Raw genomic sequence first — 27,263 nt, forward strand, 5'->3', positions numbered from 1 at the left:
ATCAAACGTATATTATGTTTTTACAAGTAATTGAACTGAAACCATGCTATTGAAATCGTCACAATATGTAATGTGTGTCTATTCAACTAGATGCTGGAACATTGTACATGCGTACTTAGCCACGTGGAAGCTGGTGCATGTAATGCGTGACTGAACCGAACAATGCATGATGAACTATTAAGACTGCTTCACTAATATGAACAGAGAGCACATCAAAGATTCACTATGAACATTTAACAATGCATTACTTTTCCTTGAATGTTTTAATTTGTTTCTTCTTTATACATATGTTTTTAACTATGAAGCCTAACCTTAGCTGGGTCATAGATAGCTAGAGTTCATTTGGTAATGTTTTATAAATCATAATAACTCGTCTATTAAAGCATTATGGACAGAGTATAAATATAGAGCAGGAGAGAGGGGGTGGAACACCTTGTCACTGCAGGAAGCATGGATAGCAGCCTGGAAGCATTGCAATTATACTGGTGTCCTTTAATTCCATCGGCAGGCCTGTGGACCAGCACCAGAACAGGATGTAGGTCACCAAGCAATTCAAAGACATAGCTGTACTGTATTTACATATACATAGAGATGCACACATAACATACATTATAACGTCTTTAAAAGATAAGGAGGTTAAGGACACCTGTATTTATTTACATTAATTGTTAGAATCACATATATTTATACCTGCACATAATCAGGTAGACATAGTACCTGTACTTATAGTAGCTGTCCACTGATCTCTTTCATATTTCAAGATATGAATAATCTACTAGCATGCAAAGTGAAATGGTCAAGTATCTCCAAACAGTGACATCCACTCCTGACAATGGATTAATTTGCATTATACAGATTAAACAACATTTTACATACAATAAAGGCTTATCATCAGTTAAGTATGCATAAATAAAATAAATGTACAATTATAACTTTCATTAACCTCACTGTATTACTATTTGGTATAGTCAAATCTTGATATCTATAAATAAAATAATTGGCATCGCTACTCAATATTTTATGTGGATATAAATAGTGTCTTTATCCATACACAATGTCTTTATAAAGACAATGTTGAGTACCGATAAACTCATTTATAACTTACTTTACAAAGGTTTATAATATAGTTCATAGTTCTTTTTAGCTGAACTAACATCTGTTAGCAGTATATAGATTGTTTATGTCACTGTGTATGGTAATGTTTTGGGTGCTAAAAAAAACATTTATAAATACATTTATAAAGGTTTGTAACTGCATTAATAATGCTGTATAGGTTGTTATTCATCATCTATTAATAGTATATAGACTGTTTATAAATTGCTATTCATTTAACCTTATTTTAAGTGTTACTGATTTCTCTTTGCAGTTTAGTTTTATACAGGCAATAAAACAAGCATTCATTAACATACAACCAATCATATACCGCTAACATCCCAGACTTAGCCAATAGTAGCTAACTAATCATGACTAAATAGAAAACATTCTTTAACCCAAAAATCGTCTCAAACATGTTTCCTTTTATGAGGCCCTAAAACATATTAGAATGTGTTTTATGACTTTATGGTGCTTGGAAGGTGGTTTTAGAACTTTATGGCATCATAAAGACTCCCCTAATTGCAAGCTACTGCTGAGTGACCTATATGCACCAATTTCAACTATGAGTGAAAAGTTAAATATATACATAACAATTTCACCTACAGTGATGTTGTGAAATTTTTCAATAGGTAGAATGTGTGATTGACCAATTAGACAGCAGCATCTCTAACTGCCTTTTATAAATGCCATTAAGTTGCTTAATTTGTGTGTTTATTTTTTTAGATATCATTTACATTTTGGTATTATAAAATGTATTTTCTTGTTCCATGAGTTACCAGCAATTTAAATCCAGTTCAGTTTTATACCAGAAAAAGGAGAAATAATGCTTTCTCCTCTGTCTATATAAAAGTCTATATAAAATTCTGTTATTTGTGGATGGCTAGTGGTCAGAAGAAGAGACTGTACACAAGTAAGATATATTTAGTCACACTAGTGCACATTTATTTTTAGTGTTCACACAATAGAGCTTTGGGGGAGACAGCAACCAGCAAATCCTTGTTATGTGGAAAAAGTGTTTCTTTAAAGGTTTCAGAGTAATCCATTCTACGGTATCTTCACTTTGTCATGCCTTCTCTGTGGATCTCCGATCACGATCCGATTCATCAGAGGTTGTAGTGATCTGCAGACACACAACGGAAAAACATGCACTGGCCAGCAAAGACACCTTAAGAGAGCCTGGAGCCCTCACACCATCTTCTCTTACCAGGATGGCTGCTATTAAAATCACATGCCTGCACATCTTGATAAGAGAAAGCTCTCAGCTAGCTTCAGCACCTCCTTGCATCAGGGGTGTGGTTGAATTCCAGTAAGGACCCTTTTCTGCTTGTTCCATATGCTATATCAGGGTTTCCCAATCCTGGTTCTGGGGACCCACTGTGTCTGCTGGTTTTCATTCCAACTGAGTTCTCAACTCTTAATTGTAAAAATCTTATTAATTAGACCTTTTCATTGTTCTCAGCTCCTACAAAGTTGCCAATTTCCAGTTATAAAATTTTAGAGTTAACTTGAAATTGGCAACTGTTTAAAATCTAAAAACAATTAAAAAGGTCTTTTTAAACTAATGAATGGTTCAATTAAGGGTTCACTGAAGTAATTGATAACTCAGTTGGAATGAAAACTAGGGTTTTGTTACAAGTGTTCGTTTTAAACTACTTTCATATGCAAAAGTATAAATCTCATTACAATACCAAAGTTTCGCACTTACCCTTGATGTATTATAATTTTTTCTTGATTTACAACTTCAGTTTGTGCCTGTTATTTTATGCATGCCTCTCACTGGGGTAGATTCAACTAGCTGTTCGCATGTGAAACATTTCCAGGCTTTTAGTTCATTTAAACTAAAGTTACCTTAAAATATAAAATAAACACAACTAAATATATATTTATTAATTAAATACATTTTGTTTTGATTTCTTTTATATTTTAAGGTGCTTTATTTTAAACTGCACATTAATAATGGAAGGGAAACACAGAAACAAATCATTGTTCTTTAATTAAACACAAAGTGATATATTTTCTTATCAGTAATTAATTTACTTCCATAGCCTACTGTATGTACTGTACTTTTTTTTCCCTTTCACAACTAAAATATACGTAGACTCACACAAATGCTTTCTGTGATATTCTGAAAGCACTGAAAGCACCGGGAAGCATGTTTAGGGTACAGCAAAGTACAAACATGGTAGGCTGCAGAATTTCCACACAAATTTACCATGATAAACTTCCATATATAGAAACAAGCTTAGCTTTATTTATGCTTTCCATTTTTGGGGACCCTTTCTTTTAATTTGTTCACTGTGCTGCATGGTCTGTTAGCTCTACATTTAACAATCACGCTCAGTTTGCCATAACACATTATTACATTGTAATGTTTCTGTATTACATCCTTCATTGCATTTTAACACTGAAAGTCACGTGAAGTCATCTGAACAGGAATGATGCTTGTTAAATGTCAAACCACAGATTAAATCATTTATTGAATTTCAAATCAAACTGCACTGTCTTGATTAGCTGCAAAGTTAGCAACTGACTCGCTGACATTGGAACATAGACTTTAATATTAGGTTGGCATTCATGTTTTGTGTTGGCTTATGTGTGCTTCCATTTACTTTGGGCGTAGATGTGCTTGCGTGATTGCATTCATTAATTTGATTGTTGTTCTGTGCTTCTCCAATAGATGGGTGTATAAATTCGTCAGAAGGTAACACAGTTAAATCAAAGGCATCTGTAACTGTTGGCTTGATAAACGGCATGCTGTACCATTCATGTTGTGATATAGTAGGGACAACAACAATAATATAACTGTGACGAAAACACAAACATGTCTCATTCCAAAATCCCTGACTTGCCTTTTTTAATGTTTTGTGATGCTTGACGGTGATTTATTAATATGTGTTTAAAATACTCTTGTAGTTTTAATAAAGTATATTTAAAGGGTCACTGTTTCCTGACATTACATTAAACAATCAGTTTTCAGATTATTTTTTTTTTACTCCTGTAAAATCTATAAAGGTAATTATGGGCTGATCTATTGTTAGGCCTGCTAGTTAATAAAGGTGTATACTAATAATTAAACATGTATTGCATTAACAAGGCTGTTTAAAATGACGGTTGTTTAGACTTTGTATGATTTTACTTACCCATTCATAGCCATTCATGTTTACTGCAGATTTACTGTTGAATCACTACACTGTATCATGAACTTCATAAAGTGTGTCCGGTAAAACATGTACGATTTTCAACTTCAGATCAATTCATTTTCAAAGAAAGACCATAACTACTATATTTATTATAAGAGAAATATTTTGGATTAAAATATTTTTCAACAATGGGATTTGATGCTATGATCTTAAGGACCACAAGCTAAGGGCTTATTGCTTGATGTAAACAGAGAGCTCAGTTTATTGCTGAGATTCCAGTTATTTATCAGATGTTTTGAAATTCTGAGTACTTTGACAATCATGGGGAAGCACTGATGTAGCCCTGTGCCCTGTCCATGGGCTACAAAAAAGAATCAGATTATTTTAGGATAATGCACACAAAAACATGTTCTAAAAGCTTTGGGAAGTGATAGTTGATGTATTTAAAAAATGTCTCCTTGAAAAGAATTTGATTGCTGTGGTTTTACTAAAGCAAGGACAAGGAGACTAAATTTAAAAACAAATAAATTCACACAAACAGACACACACAAAATAGCTATTTTACAAGACAGAAGATCCCAAAAAAACACAACAAAGTCTGAAATCCAACACAAAAAAAAAAAAAAAAAAACCTTTTAAATAAATATTCAGGGGTATTTTTTCATCTTTGAAAAATGAAAATACAACTAATTCCACTACTGAGCACATGCAAAAACTGCAGGACTAGCCTTAAAAAGGGCCTGATTACCTGCTAGCAACTACTTATCTATTTATTTATTTAAGTATATTGTATTTTAATAAATAAGTCTTTTAGAAAAATTGTTAGCAAATACAATATATCTGAAAAGAGTTTTTCTGAGCTGAACTTTCCGTCTGCCTGACCTGCTCACTCACACAACACAGAATGACTCAGCTTCACTGTGTTAGAGGCTGTGTCTCCTGGATTGGCAAACTACTTCTAGAGCCAAAATTGACAGTTGTCACTGCCCTATTAGAGCCGCGAGTTGATTACATAATTTTTTTCACTTTTTTTTCCTCCAAATAACGAGTAATAACAAAATTTCTCATGTATTACTCATCCTTGTTTTTACACACCCATATATATATAATATATATATAATATATATATATATATATTATATACGATATATATTATATATAAACAGATGAACAGAAGATTTCAAATTTTGATTCATCGGTCCATAAGACCTTCTTCCAGTCTTCAGTAGTCCACTGGCGGTGCTTCATGGCCCAGGCAAGCTTCTTTTTCTTATTTTTCTTAGCAAGGGCTTTCTTACTGCCAATCGATCTGTCAAACCTGCAGCTTGAAGTCTTCTCTTCACAGTTGAAACTGAGACTTGCTTACTTCGACCAGTGTTAAGCTGTGCTTGAAGCTATTGTCCTGTTAGCCACCTATCACGCAAGCTGTTCACTCTCAGAAACTTTGGGTCTGGGTCTGCTTTGGGACTGCCAGACCTCTTTCTGTCAGAGTTTCCTTCAGTTTCCAAGTGCCTTTTGATGGTGTAGGAAACTGTACTCACTGACACCTTGGTTTTCTTTACAATTTCTCTAAAGGAAATACCTACACTTTTAAGGGTTATAATGGTCTGTCTGTATTCCTTTGTTAATTGCCTTTTTCTCACCATTATGATAGCAATATACCACTTCATGCAGTACAATACTGTCAAATAATGCTTAAGAGGGTATAGTAACACAATCTGTTCCAGCACTGCTTTTATACAGACAGAGGGTTTGTAAGTAATCAACAAAAGTTGGGACACCTGTAGGAATTGTTAGCATCAACTTGTTGTTAGCAGAACAGCTGTAAGTTGTTAACCCATTACTTGTTCCCTGAAAAAGGCCTTTTTGTATAACTCTGACATGTACATTATTTGTCAGTTTTTGGTAACCTAAACTTTTTTTTTTAACCTCTGGCAGTTTACCACTTACATTAGTACCATTTCACATTATTCACTGGACTTGAACTGCTTAAATTTCAATAAAAACTGGAAAAATGGGGGTGTTCTAAATATATATATATATATATATATATATATATATATATATATATATATATATATATACACACACACACACACACACACACACACACACACAGTAAACAAATGTGGATTTAAAAGACAAACATTAAACCAAAATGTTTTTCCTTTAATAATTTAACATTTCCCAACAAAAATTAAATAAATACGTGTATAAGCAGTAAATAAGATTTATGAGTGTAACACGCAGGTACTTGCCACAAAGTGTGCATTTTACTGATTAGGAAGAAAGCTGTGCAAAAAAAAAGTCATGTGATCCTATCAAGAATAGGGTGTAATCACAAAGCATGACATCCTGTACATTATCATAAAGTGTTGACCTCATAAAATCTGTTAATTCTATTAAGCACACGGTGGTTGTAAAGTTAAAAATATTGTAGTCAGTAATTCTCAGATCAGCCTTATACTAAGATTTTTCTATAGCTTATTATGAATTACTGTACATTGTCTTCATTTAATATTACAGAATCATGTAATACTAAAACATAACTCAATTATTTCCACACGAATCTTATTCATGTAATTAGAAACCATTTAAGAGGTTAATTGAAGGACTGCACATTGTTTCTTACCAGCAGCTTTCACACAAAAAAAGGTTGCAAATAACAAAGTCTTTGAAAAAAAAATGGTGCCACTCTTAATGCTTTACAAACTAAAACAGAAACATTTTTAAATCTGATTACTACATCACGTTGATATTATATATATATATTATATATATATATATATATATATATATATATATATATATATATATATATATATATATATATAATTGAACAATTAGTGTAAATTTAACAATTGTGTTAGAAAAAGCAAGTGAGTGCTGCAGCAACAAAACCATTAAGTTAAATATTTGATCTTAGTAATTGAAATAGCTTATAAAAAACAGATACATTAATGACATAGCTGATTCACTAAATCCAGGGAACACTGGTCTAAAGAGCTAATGAAGGTTAGTGTTTATATATGAATTTCCTGAGGAAGGCATGCCAGCAACATCTGAGTTGGTGTTTTAGGCTTGATATAACTACATTACTAATATACAGCTTTGCTGGTTTTGTTTAAGTTCACATCTTCGTAACTTTACAGCCTAAAAATCTCTGTCTTTAACATCATTTTCATAAATGGATGCCAGTCTTTGGAAACGTGGTCCCCAGTTACTCAGGTATTCATAGTTTTCATCTGTATCTGTGCTGCCTGATTCCAGGGAACTGAGAGACCCAGCCACTGATCCATCTCCCTCAAATGCATAGGTCTGTAAGGAGTTATATGGTGGAGCACAAGGATCTGTATCAGCCTCATGCAGTCTTTCCAAAATAAACTCCCTGAAAACATCATCATCGGGTCCAATTCTAAGAGACTGTCTTAATGACATTCGGATACGTGCAGTCATATCATTCCTTGGTGTTGGTTCTTTCCTTTTAGTGTGAGATCTTAAAGTTACTACGTCAAATGCCTCAGTGTCCTGTTCCCCACCTTCATCCTCATACCTCACAACATTCTCTGTGACTTCTTCCCATTTCTCAGAATTCACCTTCTCCTTCTTATAGCGCCTTACTGCCAGTATAAGTAATACAAGGACTGCAATAGAAAATGTTAAGGTTTCAACTTTATAAAAATATTAAGCTTTGAAATTGATCTACATTAAATAAAACATATATACTAATAACACATCACTTACTAACCTAATATTAAAACATCTCTCTATATTTAATAACAACTTATGGGGGTAATAAATGATGTGGCCTGATGACCGTTTGAATGGCGTCTCATGTGCTAGTAAATTAAACCATGGCAACCTTTTCTTTAAAAGGTTACATTTAGTTCAGAAGTAATAACAATAATTCACTTCATACATACTATTACAGCATAATTGTAGAATATCTACTGGGCACCGTATAGTGGATTGAATGGGCTTGATCAGTTGAAAGTATGCAATGTGACATACATGTTCTTCAGGGTTCTATTCCGAGTTTTTTATGTAGTATTAGTGTTTACTCTGCGCATTGCTCATGCATAAAAATTCACCCCGATGTTTTTGAGCTTTATCACTTTCTGCTTGTTTCTCAATTCTTAAATTATTTCTGAGTTTTAGCCATGAAGCTGGCAAGGTTGTTGTATGATGTTAGCACTTTACTGCAGTTCATTTTGAAACAAAAGGTTACACGAAAAACGCACATCAATAGATTAAGCCCACTCAACCCGTTAATTTACACATTGTAACGGGACTGGCAGGCAAGACTGGCCAGCGGCAGAAATAGCAACCCAGAAACAGAAGCTGCAGCTCAGTGCTTCCAGTGCACTTTTAATAACACAAAACAAACAGGAACAAAATAATAGTTTGAACAAAACACTACACACAAGACACTTTAAAATAATCAAAACAAAACAGCACCCAAGCACAGCTATCACGTTACCATCCTCTTTTACTCTGTTTCTCTCTCCTTCTCCTACACAACCCACCCCAAACATTCTTCTTCTAATAGCAGATGATGAGCGCCCTTTTATAATATCATCTACTTCCCCATTTTCCAGTAGTCTGAATATATTATGTTTATTTCTCTTTTTGTTTTCGTATTAATTTGTTATCCATAATGCATTCAACTGATTTATTAACCCCTCTTTTTGTTTAAATTTACTACATCCCAAAATATAATGCTGTACAGTTTCCAACCTTTGACACTCTCCACATAGTCCATAAACATGTTTTCCTATTCCAAACAGATGCTGACTCAATGCCATATGTCCAATTCTCAATTTATTCATTTATAGTTTCTTCTACCCTGTTCAAATCCCGTATAAATGTTTCACTCTCTTATCTAACATTTGACTGTATATCATAATATAACATTCCCTTAGGGTTGTGTTCCCATTTGCCATAATTCCATGTTTTTTTTTGTTTATTTATTGCATTTACCCGAAAAACATTAATTCCTTTGTTCTCTTTATAGGGTGCGACTAGGGGTAATTGACAACCAATCATTCCATTACCACCTGGCCACATTCCACACTTTTCCAATCAATCACACAGTTCAACACTTACACAATCCCCACACCAACTAAACAATTACATTCACCTGTGGCTGTGAATAGGCAGCCACAAAACACACTTTTCTTAGCCTCTGCCCTGTCACACATCCTCCCCCTACTCTGCCACAGTATAATAACTTTGTAACAATATTTATGGAGTGAATTATTGTTTATTTACAAAACTAAATATATATATTATATATATAATATATATATGTATATATAATATATATATATCTATATATATATATATATGGCAAAACGTTTCATGCTTTTGGCAAAAGTATTTTTTTTTTTTATAGGAAGTGTTGCTGACTTGTGATGGGTATTGTATGATTACAGTAAAAAAAAAAAAAAAAGTGCTGTTGTTTTGGCATAGAAACATTAAAAGCTGCACAGTATTACATGATTAATACGAGTTTAGTTAACAAAGCATGGGAGGCAAGGACACATCAGCCTTTTAAGCAACTTTGCAGTTAAACTAACCATTTTATAAGATGATTCTGCACAATTTGGTATGCATAACTTCAAAGATAATGTTAGTTATTTTGAAAAACACTTGCTAATTTGAAATTTAAATTTGGCAAGGAGTACAAAAATATCATTACCAGAATCTGTATATGATATAATCCCATGTTTAAAGTAGATCTCAACACACTTTGTTAAAAAAATTCTCCTAAACCGAATTGTCACAAGTCCATTTTCCTCCAGTTGCTAGTAAAAGTAATTGTACAGTTTTCTTATACCCTATGTTTGCTGAATTACAGAGACGAGCATAGTGTTAACTTACCTAGTATTATTAGGAAACAAGACAAGATGGCAATCAGGGCACCGGGGCTGATACCAACATAAAGAGCGAAGGCATCAACCCCACCAGAGCTACAGCTTCCATCCGGATAGCAGTCGCACACTCTGATGGTAAGGGTATTGGTACTGCTGAGCGCTGGTTCTCCATCATCCGTAATGACAATAGGTAGGTGAAAATAAACCTGTTCCTGCCTGCTAAACGCATTTTTTCTTGTGAGAACTCCAGCAGTGTTATCTAAAATATTAAACAGCATTAAATAAATAATTATACATTTAAAATTCAGAAACCAAAGAATAATAAAACACATTAAGCCTTAGTTTTATCCATTTAACTGATAGATGAAGGCCTTTATCTAAGTACTGTACTGATGCTGCAGGCAAGGATAAAATAAACTATTTTTGATGTGTATTTCCAAATTTTATGTTTTGTAACTCAAGTAGTACAAACTTTACTTTGAATTGAAGTTCTACCTTTAGACAAACTGTCAATCTCTCTTACCTTGGTTATCTCTTACAGTGAAATTAGTGTTCACGCTGGTTTTAGTTGCCAGTGTAAAATAGAAGTGATGACCTTCCACTGGATCATCTTTATCTGTTGCACTGATTGTTTGAATTAGCTGTAAAAAAATAAACATTAATTAAAAAATAAAGAAACCCATGATAATGACCATACTATTCCCAGGTCACTGAACAGGAGCAATGTGAGCAAAAGGTCAGATAGGATTGTGCTTGAGAGGTTTGTATAGATTTGGCTGGTGGTCCCCTTTCATCTCACTGAGGAGAGGAGGCCAAGCCTCCACGGTGGGGTGGGGAGCGTCGCCTGCCTCAAGAGGAGGGGTGATGGGGAGGAATAATGGGTTGAAAAGCCCTTGCTCCTGCCCGCTAAATCACATATTAATATTATTGTTCCTTAAAAATCAATAATAGTCGTTTATATTGCATCACTGTTGAATGAAAAAGGAAAACCTACCTCTCCTGGTTTTGCAGTTTCACATACATAAGGTGTGTAGCGTTTTGAAAATTCTGGTGCATTGTCATTAATGTCTATAACACGTATAAATACTGGTACTCTGGATATAAAACCATTCTTTTCTGTAAAAAAAATAAATAAATAATACATATTTTAATATTTTTACAAAAACACTATACTGTAAACTGAATTATTATAGGTTTTATTTTAAAGTAAGCCCTAATTAAACATATTCCCTCTATCTACTTTATACTCAGCACAGGTGAAGTTAAACCAGCATAATGCTTCATTGGTTTGAGGAATCATAAGAACATAATTTTCGTGTACAGTATATTAGCATTGTCAGTTCTAAATAACTATTTGTATCAATGGGGGAATGTTCCCTTTTGATACAAATTTCAGGTTATACTTACTTTCTTCAGATGCTGAAACAGTTAAATTGTGCCAGGATGCTGTCTCTCGATCCAGAGGTTTTGCAAGCGTGATTGTTCCATTGTGCGCAGCTATTTTAAACATTCTTTTTAAATCAGTGTTTTGATCAATATGATACCTGTAGGTTTGACAACAAAGGATACTATTTATTATTTCAAAATATATCTTACATTTTACTGTTTTGAAAATTAATTGTACAGCACTGCATGTTGTGAGGGAAGTTCTTCTATGCCAAAGTGTCTTAGATTTCTAATAGTTTAATTTCTAACATTCTCTTCATAAGAATGTCCAGAAAAAAACAATAGATAGATAGATAGATAGATAGATAGATAGATAGATAGATAGATAGATCAAAGTTTTCTCATCATAATCATACAATATAATTATATCACTGAAATTATAAACACGTTATATTTATGCTAGAATAATTCATATTTATGGTGTATAACGTTTAAGCAGTAAACAGAAAAAATAGAAGGAAAACACACATATTTGATTATTAAACAGGTTGAAATGTAATATAATTATTTATAAAATGGCTTGGATAAATTAAGTGCTGTGATTGGCTGAACAAGATCACATGACCATAATTGTGGCCCTATATTTTATTTTTAAAATGAGGAAGCATGGTAATGCTCTTTATTTATTTATTTATTTATTGAATTTTTCAGTGCAACATCTTGCTGGGTTTATCCACGCACAGGCTTTAGGGTATGTGTTTAATCTTGTGTAGCACTTGCCGGCTCTAGCCTTTAGACATTTAAACACTTTGTATGTAAGTATGTATACTCTGTGCCAGTGCGGGTAATGTATTTGGAGACAACTGTATCAAACAAGCAGCTTAATAATAAAGGTTAAGAAACATTTAGAAATTAGAAACTGACAAACTACCACAGTAACTATTTCAATGAACTATGTTGCAAGCCAGCTAGAGAGCACTAAGAGCCTAATTTATGAAAGGGCACTAAACATGATGGTGCACCATAATTACAATTAGTGTGCACATTCATGATTTTCATATTTACTATTGTAATTGAATAAATTATCACGCGACATAGCGAGCAAATTATGGTGCACACTGATTTTATTGTGCCATACTATGTTAATCAGAATGAATATGTGATTTATATGGTAATGCATGATAATGTATTTAAATGAGGTGCCCCGTTCTGAATAAAGAAATGAGCTTTATTCACATTGTATTTACTAAAGGGCGATAATCATAGTGTGCACCTTAAAGTGAGCGACAATTAGTTTGCTTTGAAACCAGGCTTTAACCAATGATAGGCGCTCTATTTAAACTTGTTTTTTTCTGGGCTGAAATCTATCTGACAAAGCATTGCATTACCGTTTTCCTACAGAGCAGTGAAAATGACCTGTACATAACAGGTAAGTTTAAGCATGAATAAACGTGAATGAATGTTATAATTTCTTGGATTTTTTTTAATAGTTTTTTTTTATATAGTTCATTACATTGGTACAAATAAATAGAGTGGTAAAATAATATACTGGACCAAAGGTATTCTAATTTAAAACAACCTCCTCCAATAGAATTTCTAACTCCACTGCGTGCAGTTTTAGTTGCTGCGTTGCCATAGTATGTAAATTATCCAAACAGAGTGCACGTCAATTAATGTGTTCACTGTTAGTAAATGGGGCAGTAAAGTTTGATTTATGGTGCACGTTAGGCTCACTATTTGATGTGCATGATACAGCTACATTTAGAGCCCTTTCATAAATGAGGCCCTCAGGCTCAAATGGGTCTAAAAGGAAACATGTATATTCCCTTAAGACAAACATTTCACAAAGCAATAGGATGGATAGTGACCTGAAGCTCATTGAGATGAGCATCAGATAGAAAGATGTTTATATAAAGAATGGCCTCAGTGAGAATAAAAAGAAAGATACCTAATGGGATTATTTGCTACATCTTGGTCTCTTGCTGTGACTGCACCAACAAATGTTCCGGTGATTGAGTTTTCAAGTATCTCCAGCATATACTCAAGAGCACTGAAAACTGGAGGCTCATCAACATCTTCTACAGTGATCTTTATATCAGTCAAGTCTTTGAATTGGTTAAGATTGACAATCTGAGGATCAATGTGTTTGTTGATGGCGACTGCTCTAATGCTGAACCGTCTTTTACTCTCATAATCCAAGTGCTGTAAAAGAATGAAAAGCAGATTTGTATTTTTTTTAAATGGGTGCTGTGTTTCCAGACATACAATAAATCATTAGTTGAATCAGACTTTTAAAAAGGTATCAAAAAGCAATACCACAGTTTTCAGACTATTATGCACACCCTTTAAAAAAATGTAGAAGAACTGTATATATATATACTGTAGGATGAACACATATGCAGTACAAGGCATGCAGTGTACGTCAGTGAAATTTACAGGTATAGTCACAACCTCCATGAACACAAATCAATTTTTCTTACAGTTGTCAATAAAAGCTAACGTAACACCCAAGCCTTTATTTATGCTGAAAAGACAAAATATTTTATATTGTGATTGTCTGAGTTTATATCACATGTACAGTTTTTGCATAATTGAGACGCTGATAATATAGTACAGTAGTCAGACATGTTGGGAGACAGATAGGTTGTCTGGTTTAAAAAACAAAATCGCACACACAAAATTTTATAGTGCTCAGTTTATTTAAAACATATAAATCATTCCGCTGAAAAAATCTCTTTTCAGTGTTCTACTGCCTACATGCGTTTTCTGTTGGCATGTCAGACTTTCTTTGCAAAAGCAATTCAAGAATCTTGCGTTCCTAACTACTCAAGTCCATCAGTGTTTCTGAAAGATTCTCGCCCTTTTCCAACCTATCAATCGCAGTTAGTTTAAACTCTAGAGTATGAGTGTTGTGCCCTCCTTTAATCGTTTACTTCATTTTAACAATTTAGTCGACTACTTGCAACTATTCTTCCATTTATTTGCACCCAGTCTGTCTTTTTTTTCAGTGTGTCTCTTTGGACCATGCCATTCACGGTGACCTAGCGAGACACTAAATTAGATATTATTGGGAGACATATATTGTGTCTGGCACTCTGGAAATTTAAACAAAGTACTATTTATTTTTTCTGTATTCTGTATTATTAGCATTACAAAAATGGGGATTTTGAACATGATTTCTAACTTGATTTTCAGCTTTAACATCACAAATTAACATTAACAGTTAGGGCCCTATGAAAGAGACCGTCTCCTTTAAGCAGAAAGGCATGCTGGGATATCAGCAGATTCCATTGTCAGTTAAGGGCAAAGAAGAACGGCGGAGATCTGAGGAAGAGACAAAGCGGCAAATTTTTAAAAATAAATCTGGGTCAGACTGCAATAATTGGAAACTTTAGCCATTGTAACATTTGTTCAAGATTATCTTTATGATGAAAAGTTATTTTATTGAGGTACATTTTTTTATATTAGGTATGTTATACACACAAACATAAATACATTATTTTTACTTTAAGTATATTTAAAAATCTTGGTAAAAACAATGCACATGCCTTAAAAAAATAACTGTTATTTGTGAAGTGTACCTTCAATTAAAATGTGTAAATGCATATTGTTGTGCTCTCATTAAATATAAGTTATTTATATAAAAAATAATAACACTTTAATTACTTACTCCCTGTTTGTGTGAATGTCAGATGATACGTCCGTACTGCTGTTTGTGTTAAAATGTAAAATGTAAATATATAACAATGTGTTAGCAAAGTTTTAACAGTTCTTTCAAAAAACCCAAATAAATTCCTAATTTATGTTTGTTTCTTTTTAACATTTTTTTTTTTTTTTTTTTTTTTTTACATGGTCCATTTTGTTTTGCTGCTTTATTACTAAGGTATTAATCATATACAAACAGCTAGCAGGACCTAGTATAGCCAAGAAATGTCTTCACTTCAGTATAAGGCATGCAAATCCTTTATTAATGTCCAGTAACCTGTTAGTATGGCATGTTTGAGATTGAGCATAAAAGTACCAAACAAACCCTTATTAGGAGGCTATATATGATGTGCTATTATGTGATAAATAGTCACAAATAAGTACATAATAAATGCCTACTATGTAGTGCTTAAAATAAGGTGTTACCAAGACTGGTTATACTAAATTGCTCAATTATGCGCACAATGTGTGGGTTGTGTGCAATACATAGGTTATGCATTATATTCTGAAAATGATGGTACATTATTATTGCATTAGTGTAAAGCATTGTATCTCAGCAAGCGGTTTAGTGAAATACAGGACATTAAACATACAATCACTTCCAATGATAGGGTATTACACTACATACATGTTGTTTTACAGCAGATGTACTTATACAGTATTATGAAGAATTGTATGCTATTTCAGGATACACAGATTTAAAATAAGTTATACTACTGCTTTACTAATAAGATATATCAGTAAGAAATATGTGGTAGAAACAAATGTGGTATTGTTTTCATCTACTAGGGGTGTTGCAGGGGAAGAAGTTAAGGGGTACTCTGATGTACCAGATTTACTTGAAAAAACAGAAAAAAGGGAATCCAACAAGAATAATGCATTAGTTAAGATAACTGCTAATAATTCTACTGCCATACCAAAGTTCCAGGTTTAATAATATGAACATTAATTTGTGGATGTTTTTAATCCACTACTCATTTAGTAGTACTATAATAATAATTTTAAAAAATGGTGGTTTCTCTCACCTTATTTAGTATAAGTATCCCTTCCTGAGTGTCAGAGTCAGTCATAATGTCAAACACATCTGAACTGTCTATTTCCTCAATGGTGTAATTCATTTCTGCGTTCTCTCCTATATCACTGTCATCAGCCATGATCCGACCAATCATTGTACCAATCGTTGCAGACTCGGGCACTGAAAAGTGGTATAGCTCTACAAACACACATGCAGTATTCAATTGAAATCTAGAAAGTTTTACATGAAAAATACCAGCCTTGCTTTAAATTACTGATACAGAAGGTATTTATAATGAGTAGTTTTTCTCCAACTAACTTTTACTACATGCTGGCACCTGCTTATGATTTTATTCTCTTCACACTTGATAATCACAAAGCAGCAGGTAGCTGGTACAGTCATCTTCAATCATTTGCAAAGAAACAATGAATAAATAAATCACTAACAGGCATCTGAAAGTATACCAAATGTATCACATAGGTGAGTCAACAAACATGTACTACTCACTCTGTTGGAATTGTGGACCATTGTCATTGATATCAGCCAAGTTGACAGTCACAGTTGTTGTTGCAGAGAACCCTCCCTGCTGTCCTACCATATCTTTGACCTGTATGATCACCAAATGCTGCTCTTTTGCCTCTCTGTCCATATCAGGTAAGGAAGTAAAAATAATACCTAGAAAAGTAAAAAAAAAGTATATGCATTCATTCATTGTCCAGAACTATATTAGTTTTTTAATGCATAACATTGTGTAAACATGTGGGACTACTAGTAATATAAAATAACAAGCAATGTATGGAAAGTGCTTTGTATTGTATTGCATTGGCAATGTTTGTTGTAATTTAGGAGTAAACAAATAGATATTTTGTATTGTAATACGGACTCATTTGCAGTTCATTTGATTATTAATTTAAAGGAAGAGTCTGTTGAGAAATATATATTGTACATATTACACTATGTAACACAATTTTTGTTCCTGGATAGTAAGTACCATTTCCTAATTGCTTATGCCTCAAAAGTATAGAAAATGGCTATTATTCCCCCCAAACTTTGCTTTTGTGATCAGGACAGGTAAATTTCAAAATATCACTATTTCCAATGAGAAAACAGACGCTTTTGTGTCTTTTCGTTCACATAAAGTCAGAAGAAAACAACATATGAATTCAAATTAACATGTATTTATATTAAAGTAATACACAAATGACTACAAAAGATTTAGAAGTGAGTAGTTTCTCGAGATTTATGATTATACTGTAAATTTACAGTATAATCGTAAATCTCGAAAAACTACTCACTCAACAGTTCAGTTTCTGTCTTCAACTAGACAAAGTATTTTAGACATTAGAATATCAGTTAAGCAAAAGAATATAAATAAATAGAACGAGGCACCCCAGATTTTAAAAGTTGTTCCTGAACACTTTGTAGCACCAGCATCCGGCATTTTCTTCATAAAGAATATAAATGTTTAGTTCATATAAAGGTTTTACTACAATAAAAAAAAAACATAGGAACTGTTAAGTTTGAAATAAGAGAATATAGTGCAGACTGTATTTAATAATTTTAGTACACAGTGAACCAATTGAAGGTAAAGAATTCATTTTCAGACCTTGTCCTTACCTGCCCGAAGTAAGAGCAGTGCTGGCCATGAAAAAACATAGGGTCAACAGTTTTGAATCCAAGGCCTTACTATAATTAGCAAAATGAACTACAGAAATACCCTTTGGTACCAGAATAAGGGTGTATATGGGGTAATGTCCATTCTCTTCATTATATTATAGAAATGAATGAAAACTTGGCAACCAAAGCAAGCATTTCATTTAAATTAGCAAAGTTATCTACAATATCAGATCTTATTAGAAAGGTAGCGACTTTGATTGGGATGATGTTTGTGAGCCAAAAATGACTTCATGCAGTGAATTTGGAAAAAAACACTTACAGAAGAGTATCATATAAATTAAAAAAATAGCCTTGAAAGGTAAACAGGGTGTCTAAAACCTGCTTCAACTAGATTTTGTATGAACAAAAAAAGAGGTCAGACTCTAGATTTCAGTCAATATAAAAATATTACATTCTAATAGGTTAACAGTAGCCTTGATTTAGATAAAAATAACTGGACCTTTCACTGAAAGCTTAAATGGCTACATAAGAAAAGCCTATGGCAAAACCCCTTTCATTTCTAGATGAAGTTAAATGGACCCATTGACAACAAACTGAAAAGGTAACATAATATGCTGCTCAGAAGGAATATATTGTAAACCCAGGTTAATATAATCAAAGAAAAATTGATGTTATACATACAACAGAATCTCTTTTAATACACATATAAACTTGTTTTGCATTGTATTATAGCAAGGATCCTGTGAACTTTGGTTCACCAAAATTTTATGGAAAAGAGGGGATCATGAGTTCATGTTCCAATATTTTGGAAAGGAGTTATATGCAATTTATTTTTAATGTTTTTCTATAACTTCAATTAATTTTTAAAAGAGCTGATTGATCCTTCTAGAATATATCATTAACTCAAAGATTAGAACTGTCAAGGCAGATTCGTGTTCAGATTTAATTGTGACTCCTGATGTATTCAATGGAGGGAAATCCTACATAAGCCCAGAGCAAAACTCCATTCAATATCATTGAACTTGATCTTGTAAGCTGACGTGGTCCATGCTCTGAGGGTCTCTGAAAAACGGATTACTGTTTGGTCATATTGAGAAGTCCCCGCCTTTTGAAGAGAGTTCTTATTTTTCAATATATCCTACACTACACTTCCATATACTGGAAGTTAATCTTTGAATTTATAACGTTTATATTGAATACATTGCTATAATATAGAAATTATGTTTTAGTCTTAAATGAGTTGTATATTGAATGTTTTAGAGCGTATCTGTGGGTGGTCTGAAGGCAAAGCACATGATAGCCATATTTGTATTACTGTGTTGAAGTATTAATGCTGTGAAACCTGTAAAGGCACTGAATCGACCACATTGCTTATTACTTGGGATTTACGATGGTTTGCACAACCAATCAATCACATTTTTAAACCATTTATTAAACCGAATGAACACTGTTACTGCTCTGATTTGTTAAAACTTCAAATTAAATGAGTGTGTGATTCTTTTGCTTACTAAAGAGTTGTCTGGACATATAGAAAGACCAGTGCACAAACAAAACCACTTACAGGAGTTTAAAACATCTCTGTCCTCCTTGAGTTTAAGAGTGTGCTCAGAGCATATTATATATATATATATATATATATATATATATATATATATATATATATATATATATATAAAGAGTATGTGCAATTCTGACAACAGACATCCTATATAATTCGATAGTAAAAATGTTATTTAGATTTCAAAACGATCTTTCTGAATGAAAATCAGGATCACAGACACATTTTTGTGGAACTTCCAGTTCTAGCTCCACGTCCAAGTGTGAGTAATGAGTTCTGTGCACCCCTTTAGTAATCACCGGCCATTTCAAGTGAAGACACAGTAATTTAGCAATATTAAAGTTCAGCATAAACTACATTAAAATAAGAAAAAAGTGGATTTAATAAGTGATTTTCAAGAGGCAATGTTATTCTTTGCAAGTTAAAATTAAATTCTCAACCAAGGGATTGGATGTTGCAGAGAAATATGACCTACAAGGAATAAAATAAGCTGCATGTCTCCTGTATGGTGGTACAGCAATATTGCCACAGATGACTTGGCTTCTTTAAAATGAATTTAAAATGTAATAACGTGCATAATAAAATCTAATTTCTTTACTTTATAGGGGTGTTTTAAATATTATATGGTGCTGAATGTATTAGAAGGAGAAAATATAGAATAGTCATGATGTTATACAACAGGCAAAAATATAAAGGGATTGTAAACCAAGTTTACAAGGTCATTGTTATTCTTTAACATTTGACAAACCATTACAGTTTCTCTGAAAGAGAACAAAATATTTATCCATGTCAGCCTTGAAGGTGAGCTTCCTTATCAAACCTAGCTTTCAGACAGAAGCAGGATTTTCTGGCTTGCTATGAATTTTAGCAGCATTTAAACAGGACTTGAATACCGACTACTTTGGCATCTCTTTGTTTTATAACATTTAATGACTCAATAAGCCATATTTTCAAAGCCTTTAGTTCAGTTATGTTATATCAAAAGTCTAAATTATACTTTAGTTTTACAAAATGAGAACAAAAAACCTGTTGCTTCCAATTTATGATGCAGTGTATTAAAAAAATACCCTGTCGTTATTGTAAATACCTTTATTTTCAAGCATGTAATGAACAATTTTTATACTGCCTTCATGACTCGTTCTTTATAATTCTTCAGGAGACTGTCATTTTTTTTTATAATTTTACATTCCTTTATTGAATCTCTGACCTTGTGTGCAACTACATTTAGCATCATAGTCACTCATGAAAGCATTTGCTGCTTCTGTATGTGTTTTTTTTTCTTTAAACCATTTAAAATACTTTAGATTTGTAATCAAAAGCGTGTACATACCTGTCTTTGGTTCAATAGAGAAGTATGGTTGTCCCTGTAGAATGCTATAGATTAATCTTGCACTGTTCCCATGGGTGGGATCATCAGCATCTGTGGCTGTCACTTGTATGACGGAAGTTTCTGTGTGGAATATTAAGAGAAGTTATACCAGTCGCATTAACTTAATCATGTATTAACATCTACAAAGTAAATAATTATGAAAAACCAACGTATGTCTCATCTGGTTGAACTCATCAATGCATTCTTTCATACTAATATGAAAAGAAGATACAAATGTGTTTGACAGCTTTTATACTACTGCAGTGATGTTTTTTTCTTGCAGAATCTGAAAAGCCTTTTAATTGTAAACCTCTAGTCAATTTGTTGATAACACCCACTGCACATGCTATTACAATAGAGCAATACAATTGTCTGATTATAATCAGAATTATTGTTGATTGTACAGTATGTGTTTGCCATGATTTTGTAGTGCTTTACCTTTCGCAAGTTGTAGTAATATTTTCACATTAGGTAAAAACTGCTAAAGTTTACGGGCTAGGTATTACAGTATGTGTGTACATGTATAAACTACAGGCAGTCCTCACACTTACGACACAATTGGTTCCTGCAAGTCATGTTTTAAGTCGAAGCGTCATAAGTCGAAGCACATTTTCCCATAGGAACAATGTTATACGTTGGGCTACTTTCCTGATTCTTTGGCCTCCTCATCAGCATTAGCAGCTTCACCAGTCACCTTTATATTATGCAAATTAGCTGTTGCTTTATATCTAGAAACCCAGCCCCTGCTTGCATTAAAAGATTCAGCATTAGAACCCTGCCCCAGTTCTTCCTTAAGATGCTTATAAAGACTCCTAGCCTTTTCTTGAATGACTGCCAAATTCAAGGGCATACAGTGTTGAGTTTGATCATCAATCCAAACAATCAGAAGTTTTTCAACCTTGGCAATAAGTCCCTCATGCTGCTTGGTTATCACTGTTGTTTGCATTGGAGCAGAGCCCTTAACATGCGCCTTAATTCTAGGCTCAACCAATTTCAGTAGCCATCTCACCTTTTTCAGAACGTTTGATAATGATGAACTTCGTTTCCATTTCCATTCCCGCAATTAATTTCTTCTTATCAGACATTGTTAAGGGCAAATAAAAGAGTTACATGCATATAAAAAAAAACAAAAAAAACCGCTAAAGTGAGTCAGGGCGGCCACGGCAGGTACTGCGGTTCGGACACCGAGCTGCGCACATAAAGCATGGCTTGAGTCTCGCCGTGTCGTAAATGCCTAATCGATATCGTAAAGTTGAAGCAGGATAATAATGTAAGAGTCGTAAATTTAAAAAGAAATGGCATCCCTTTTCAATGTTTTCGGAAGCGAGTGGAAGCGATAGCGAGTGGGAGAAGTACAGGCGTGGAAAAGTACAGAGCAGTTTCGAAGCAGTTTGAAAGCAGGTTGACGGCTGCAGAAGAAACTATACTTCAAAAAAAAAAATCTCAACATGGTCTTCAAGCCAGTAATCTGTGACACCTGCTTGATGTGGGAAATCCGAGAAAACCCAGCGGAACTAAACCAAGTGTGCGTAAAGTGCCGCGCGATCCAGGATTTGCATAAACTAGTAAGTATGCTAGAAATGGAGCTGGAAGAAGTGAGACAGCAACAGGATCTTGAGGAACTGGCACACCCACAATTCATGGAAGTCTGCATCACCCCTAACAGACTGAAAGCCACCAGGGAGATAGAAGGTCAGAACAGCTGGGTTCAGGTAGGCAGAAGCAGGGAAAAAAAGAAACTTCGTCAAACACAACCACCAGAAATCAAAACAACCAACAGATTTGAGTCACTTCAGAATTTTGATGAGCAGAACCAACAACAAGAGAATGAAAGGAACAACATCCAGGACCCTATTGACAGTGGTGACCAGACAGCAAAAAGAAGGGAGGTCATGATTGTTGGGGACTCCATATTGAGAAACACAGCAAGTTCAATTCGCAGTTTGGACCCCCTTACTACAACAGTGTGCTGCCTTCCGGGAGCCTCGGTCAAGCACATCACTGAAAACGTGGACAGGCTCCTAGAACGAACAGGAGACGACCCGGTAGTAGTCGTCCACATCGGTACAAACAACATTGGAAGAGACAGACCAAAATCCCTGCAAAACAAATTCAGAGAGCTAGGAAGGAAATTAAAAGAGAAAACCAAAACTGTGGTATTTTCTGGTATACTACCCGCACCTTGCAAAGGACCATATGGACAGCTGGAAATAATTAATCAAAACGAATGGCTGAAGACATGGTGCACACGTGAAGGCTTCACCTATCTTGATCATTGGACCACATTCTACAACAAGGACTATCTGTATAGACGGGATGGACTGCATTTAAATAACAAGGGAACTAGTCTACTCGGAGAAAAGATCCTCGAGCAGGTTCGGAAGCATTTAAACTAGAAAGGAAGGGGGGAGAAATCAACAAAAAAACAGAAGGGAGACCGCATCAAAACAAGAACAACAACTCAGGTAAGACAACCATTAAATGTATTTATCTAAATGCTAGAAGTATCAGAAACAAAATTCTAGAACTTGAAGCTACTGCACTAACAAGTAACTATGATGTGATAGGTGTTACAGAAACGTGGTTATCTGAGAGTGATGGGGACGAATATAATATTTGTGGGTATACACTGTATAGGAAAGACAGGCAGGACAGAAGAGGAGGAGGGGTAGCGCTATACATAAGAAACAGTCTTGAAGCCCAGGTGTTAAACCTGGACAAAGAAAATAAAACCGAATCAATATGGGTCAGAATAACAGACAAAAATTCAAAAGGCATAATAATAGGAGCATGCTATAGACCGCCAGATTCAGACGGTGAGCACAATAATCTGTTATACAATGACATTAGAAATGTGTGTAGCAAAGGAGAAGCCATACTAATGGGGGATTTCAACTTCCCCCAAATAAAATGGGAAAACCCGGTGGGTAGCGCGAAGGATGAAATAGAAATGGTGGAAATGACAAATGACTGCTTCCTAACACAATTTGTGAAGGCACCCACTAGAGGGGAGGCATGCCTTGATTTAGTCTTTTCAAATAACGAAGATAGAATAACTAAAACAGAGGTCAGAGAACCACTGGCAAACTCAGACCACAACATGGTCTCATTTGAAGTGTTTTTTAAATCCCCAAAAGTAAAGACTAAAGCTAAGGTTTACAATTTTAGAAAAGCAAACTATGAAGGTATGAAACAGAGACTAACAGAAGTAGATTGGAGTAAAATAGAGAAAACACCCACAGAAGAAGGATGGTTGTTCTTCAAAAATGTAGTACTAGAGGCGCAAAACAATTATATCCCTAAAGTAGACAAATCTAAATGTAAAACTAAATTGCCAAAATGGTTTAATAGATCAATTAAAAAAAATATTCAGCGAAAAAAGGCACTTTACAGAGCATTAAAAAAGGACCAAAAAGAAAGTACGCAGAAAGAGTACACAGAACTGCAAACGCAAGTCAAAAAGGAAGTTAGAAAGGCCAAGAGAGAAAAAGAAATAAACATTGCTAAGGGAGCTAAAACCAATTCCAAAATGTTTTTCCAATATTACAACAGCAAGAGAACATTCAAAGAGGAGATTAAATGTTTAAGAGATACAAATGGCAAAATCGTAGAGGAAGAAAAAAAAATAGCAAATATGTTAAATGATTACTTTTCACAAGTTTTTACAAAGGAAGATACTGACAACATGCCCCACATGTCATCCAGTTCCTATCCAGTTTTAAATAACTTTAGCATAACTGAGGCAGAAGTGTTAAAGGGACTAGGAGCTCTTAAAATAAACAAATCCCCTGGGCCGGATGAGATCCTCCCAGTAGTACTCAAAGAAATGAAAGAAGTAATTTACAAACCGCTAACCAAGATCATGCAGCAGTCTCTTGACACAGGGGTGGTACCGACAGACTGGAAAATTGCAAACGTAATACCGATCCACAAAAAGGGAAACAAAACTGAACCAGGTAACTACAGACCAGTAAGCCTGACTTCTATTATATGCAAACTTATGGAAACTATAATAAGATCCAAAATGGAAAATTACCTATATGGTAACAGGGTACTGGGAGACAGTCAACATGGTTTTAGGAAAGGGAGATCGTGCCTAACTAACTTGCTTGATTTTTTTGAGGATGCAACATCGATAATGAATAATTGCAAAGCATATGACATGGTTTATTTAGATTTCCAGAAAGCTTTTGACAAAGTCCCGCACAAAAGATTAATTCTCAAACTGAACGCAGTTGGGATTCAAGGAAACACATGTACATGGATTAGGGAGTGGTTAACATGTAGAAAACAGAAAGTACTGATTAGAGGAAAAACCTCAGAATGGAGTGTGGTAACCAGCGGTGTACCACAGGGATCAGTATTAGGTCCTCTGCTATTCCTAATCTACATTAATGATTTAGATTCTGGTATAGTAAGCAAACTTGTTAAATTTGCAGACGACACAAAAGTAGGAGGAGTGGCAAACACTGTTGCAGCAGCAAAGGTCATTCAAAATGATCTAGACAAGATTCAGAACTGGGCAGACACATGGCAAATGACATTTAATAGAGAAAAGTGTAAGGTACTGCACGCAGGAAATAAAAATGTACATTATAAATATCATATGGGAGATATTGAAATTGGAGAAGGAATCTATGAAAAAGACCTAGGAGTTTTTGTTGACTCAGAAATGTCTTCATCTAGGCAATGTGGGGAAGCTATAAAAAAGGCCAACAAGATGCTCGGATACATTGTGAAAAGTGTTGAATTTAAATCAAGGGAAGTAATGTTAAAACTGTACAATGCACTAGTAAGACCTCATCTTGAATATTTTGTTCAGTTCTGGTCACCTCGCTATAAAAAAGAAACAAGGACCAGGGGTCACAAATGGAGTTTAGAAAAAGGGGCATTCAGAACAGAAAATAGGAGACACTTTTTTACACAGAGAATTGTGAGGGTCTGGAATCAACTCCCCAGTAATGTTGTTGAAGCTGACACCCTGGGATCCTTCAAGAAGCTGCTTGATGAGATTTTGGGATCAATAAGCTACTAACAACCAAACGAGCAAGATGGGCCGAATGGCCTCCTCTCGTTTGTAAACTTTCTTACGTTCTTATGTTCTTAACTATACACTGCTAGTTCTACAATTTCTGTCTGCCTTATCATCGCCAGAAGCCCTGAATAGAATTAGATCTTTGTTATGTACAGTTGGGTCTACATTATTATTATTATTATTATTATTATTATTATTATTATTATTATTATTATTATTATTATTATTATTATTATTATACTTACCAACTTCACACATTTCGGGGATACTGGCAACATAGGGTCCATTTTGGAATTGCGGTTTATTGTCATTGATATCCTGAACTTTAATAATGAATTCAGATTCTGGTTCCACTGGCTCCATGGTCAACCTATTTATGGCCTGGGCACGCATTGTGTAGAATGCTTTCTCTTCTCGATCCAGTTTCTTCATAGTATAGATAAAGCCTGTGTCTTCATCAATTCTAAAAACTTCTCCTGCGCCCTCTCCTAATAGTATATACTTTATGGAAAAGTTCCCTTTGTCATCATCAGATTTGAGCTATGAAAAACAAAAATATAAACATTAAAGGCTTTATTCTCAAATACATTTACTCTAAACGTCAGATAGTAAGTGTGCACCCAATAAAGTTTCCACATTTTAAGCAAAGAAGTTAAGGGACTACATCTCAAGTTCTTTATTATTATTTTTGTGTTTTTTTCCTTTGACAAAAACAATGTTAATGATGATTTGGAGTAAATAGCTTTGATAATATAGTGCTATATTAAGTAAAGGATACATGAAAAACATTGTAGATGACAAGCTAAGTAACATAAAGATATATAACATATTAAATGTTGAGAACAATGAGAGGCAAATTTGTGCTTTGTGGCTCACCACTTGATAGCACAACATAAGCCATATTTTGAAGCAATGCAAAGGAGAATCTTCAGGAGGAAACACAATGTTTTAACAGCTAAGCAAATTTATTTTAATATTGATTGTGTTTTTTATCTGTGTTTCTTTGGTTAAAATATATCAATATACAGTGTAGCAAAACATGTCAAATAAAATAAATGATCATTGATTGGTAGATTTGCTCAGACTGTACCCCGTTGGTATAAACCCTAGATCAGGGCTTCTCCAACTCAGTCCCGGGGACCCCCTGTGGCTGCTGGTTTTCATTCCAACCGAGCTCTCAATTACTTAACTAGACCCTTAATTGAACTGAATTTGCTTAATTAGACCTTTTTACTTGTTTTCAGCTCTTAAACAGCTGTAGAGTTCAAGTTACTTATCAAAAGTTATTGCTAACTTGAAATATGCAACTGTTCAAGAGCTGAAAACAAGTAAAAAGGTCTAATTAAGCAAATAATCAGTTCAATTAAGGGTCTAGTTAAGTAATTGAGAGCTCAGTTGGAATGAAAACCAGCAGCCACAGGGGGTCCCTAGGACTGAGCTGGAGAAGCCCTGCCCTAGATGGACAGC

The 27,263-nt window shown here is 34.2% G+C and overlaps 1 protein-coding gene across 3 annotated transcripts in view; it reads right to left on the reverse strand.

Moving 5' to 3' along the window:
• Positions 1–2,011: 2,011 nt before the first annotated feature.
• LOC121314181 (cadherin-7-like) overlaps positions 2,012–27,263 on the reverse strand; it is a 40,090-nt gene continuing 14,838 nt past the window's right edge. For 2 of the 3 annotated variants that reach the window (XM_041247191.1, XM_041247189.1), the window contains 10 exons: positions 26,042–26,336; positions 20,723–20,842; positions 16,725–16,892; positions 16,228–16,415; positions 13,446–13,699; positions 11,519–11,655; positions 11,106–11,227; positions 10,635–10,752; positions 10,119–10,370; positions 7,111–7,879 (listed from right to left, as the gene is read on the reverse strand). In XM_041247191.1, the coding sequence (XP_041103125.1) occupies positions 7,389–7,879; positions 10,119–10,370; positions 10,635–10,752; positions 11,106–11,227; positions 11,519–11,655; positions 13,446–13,699; positions 16,228–16,415; positions 16,725–16,892; positions 20,723–20,842; positions 26,042–26,336 (2,145 nt within the window). In that variant the 3' untranslated portion in view covers positions 7,111–7,388. Of the gene's footprint in view, positions 2,216–7,110; positions 7,880–10,118; positions 10,371–10,634; positions 10,753–11,105; positions 11,228–11,518; positions 11,656–13,445; positions 13,700–16,227; positions 16,416–16,724; positions 16,893–20,722; positions 20,843–26,041; positions 26,337–27,263 lie in introns of those variants that run through there. The other variant, XM_041247192.1, reaches the window with a different exon arrangement.

Source organism: Polyodon spathula, chromosome 4 (assembly GCF_017654505.1).
Source record: "Polyodon spathula isolate WHYD16114869_AA chromosome 4, ASM1765450v1, whole genome shotgun sequence".
Taxonomy (NCBI): Eukaryota; Metazoa; Chordata; class Actinopteri; order Acipenseriformes; family Polyodontidae; genus Polyodon; species Polyodon spathula.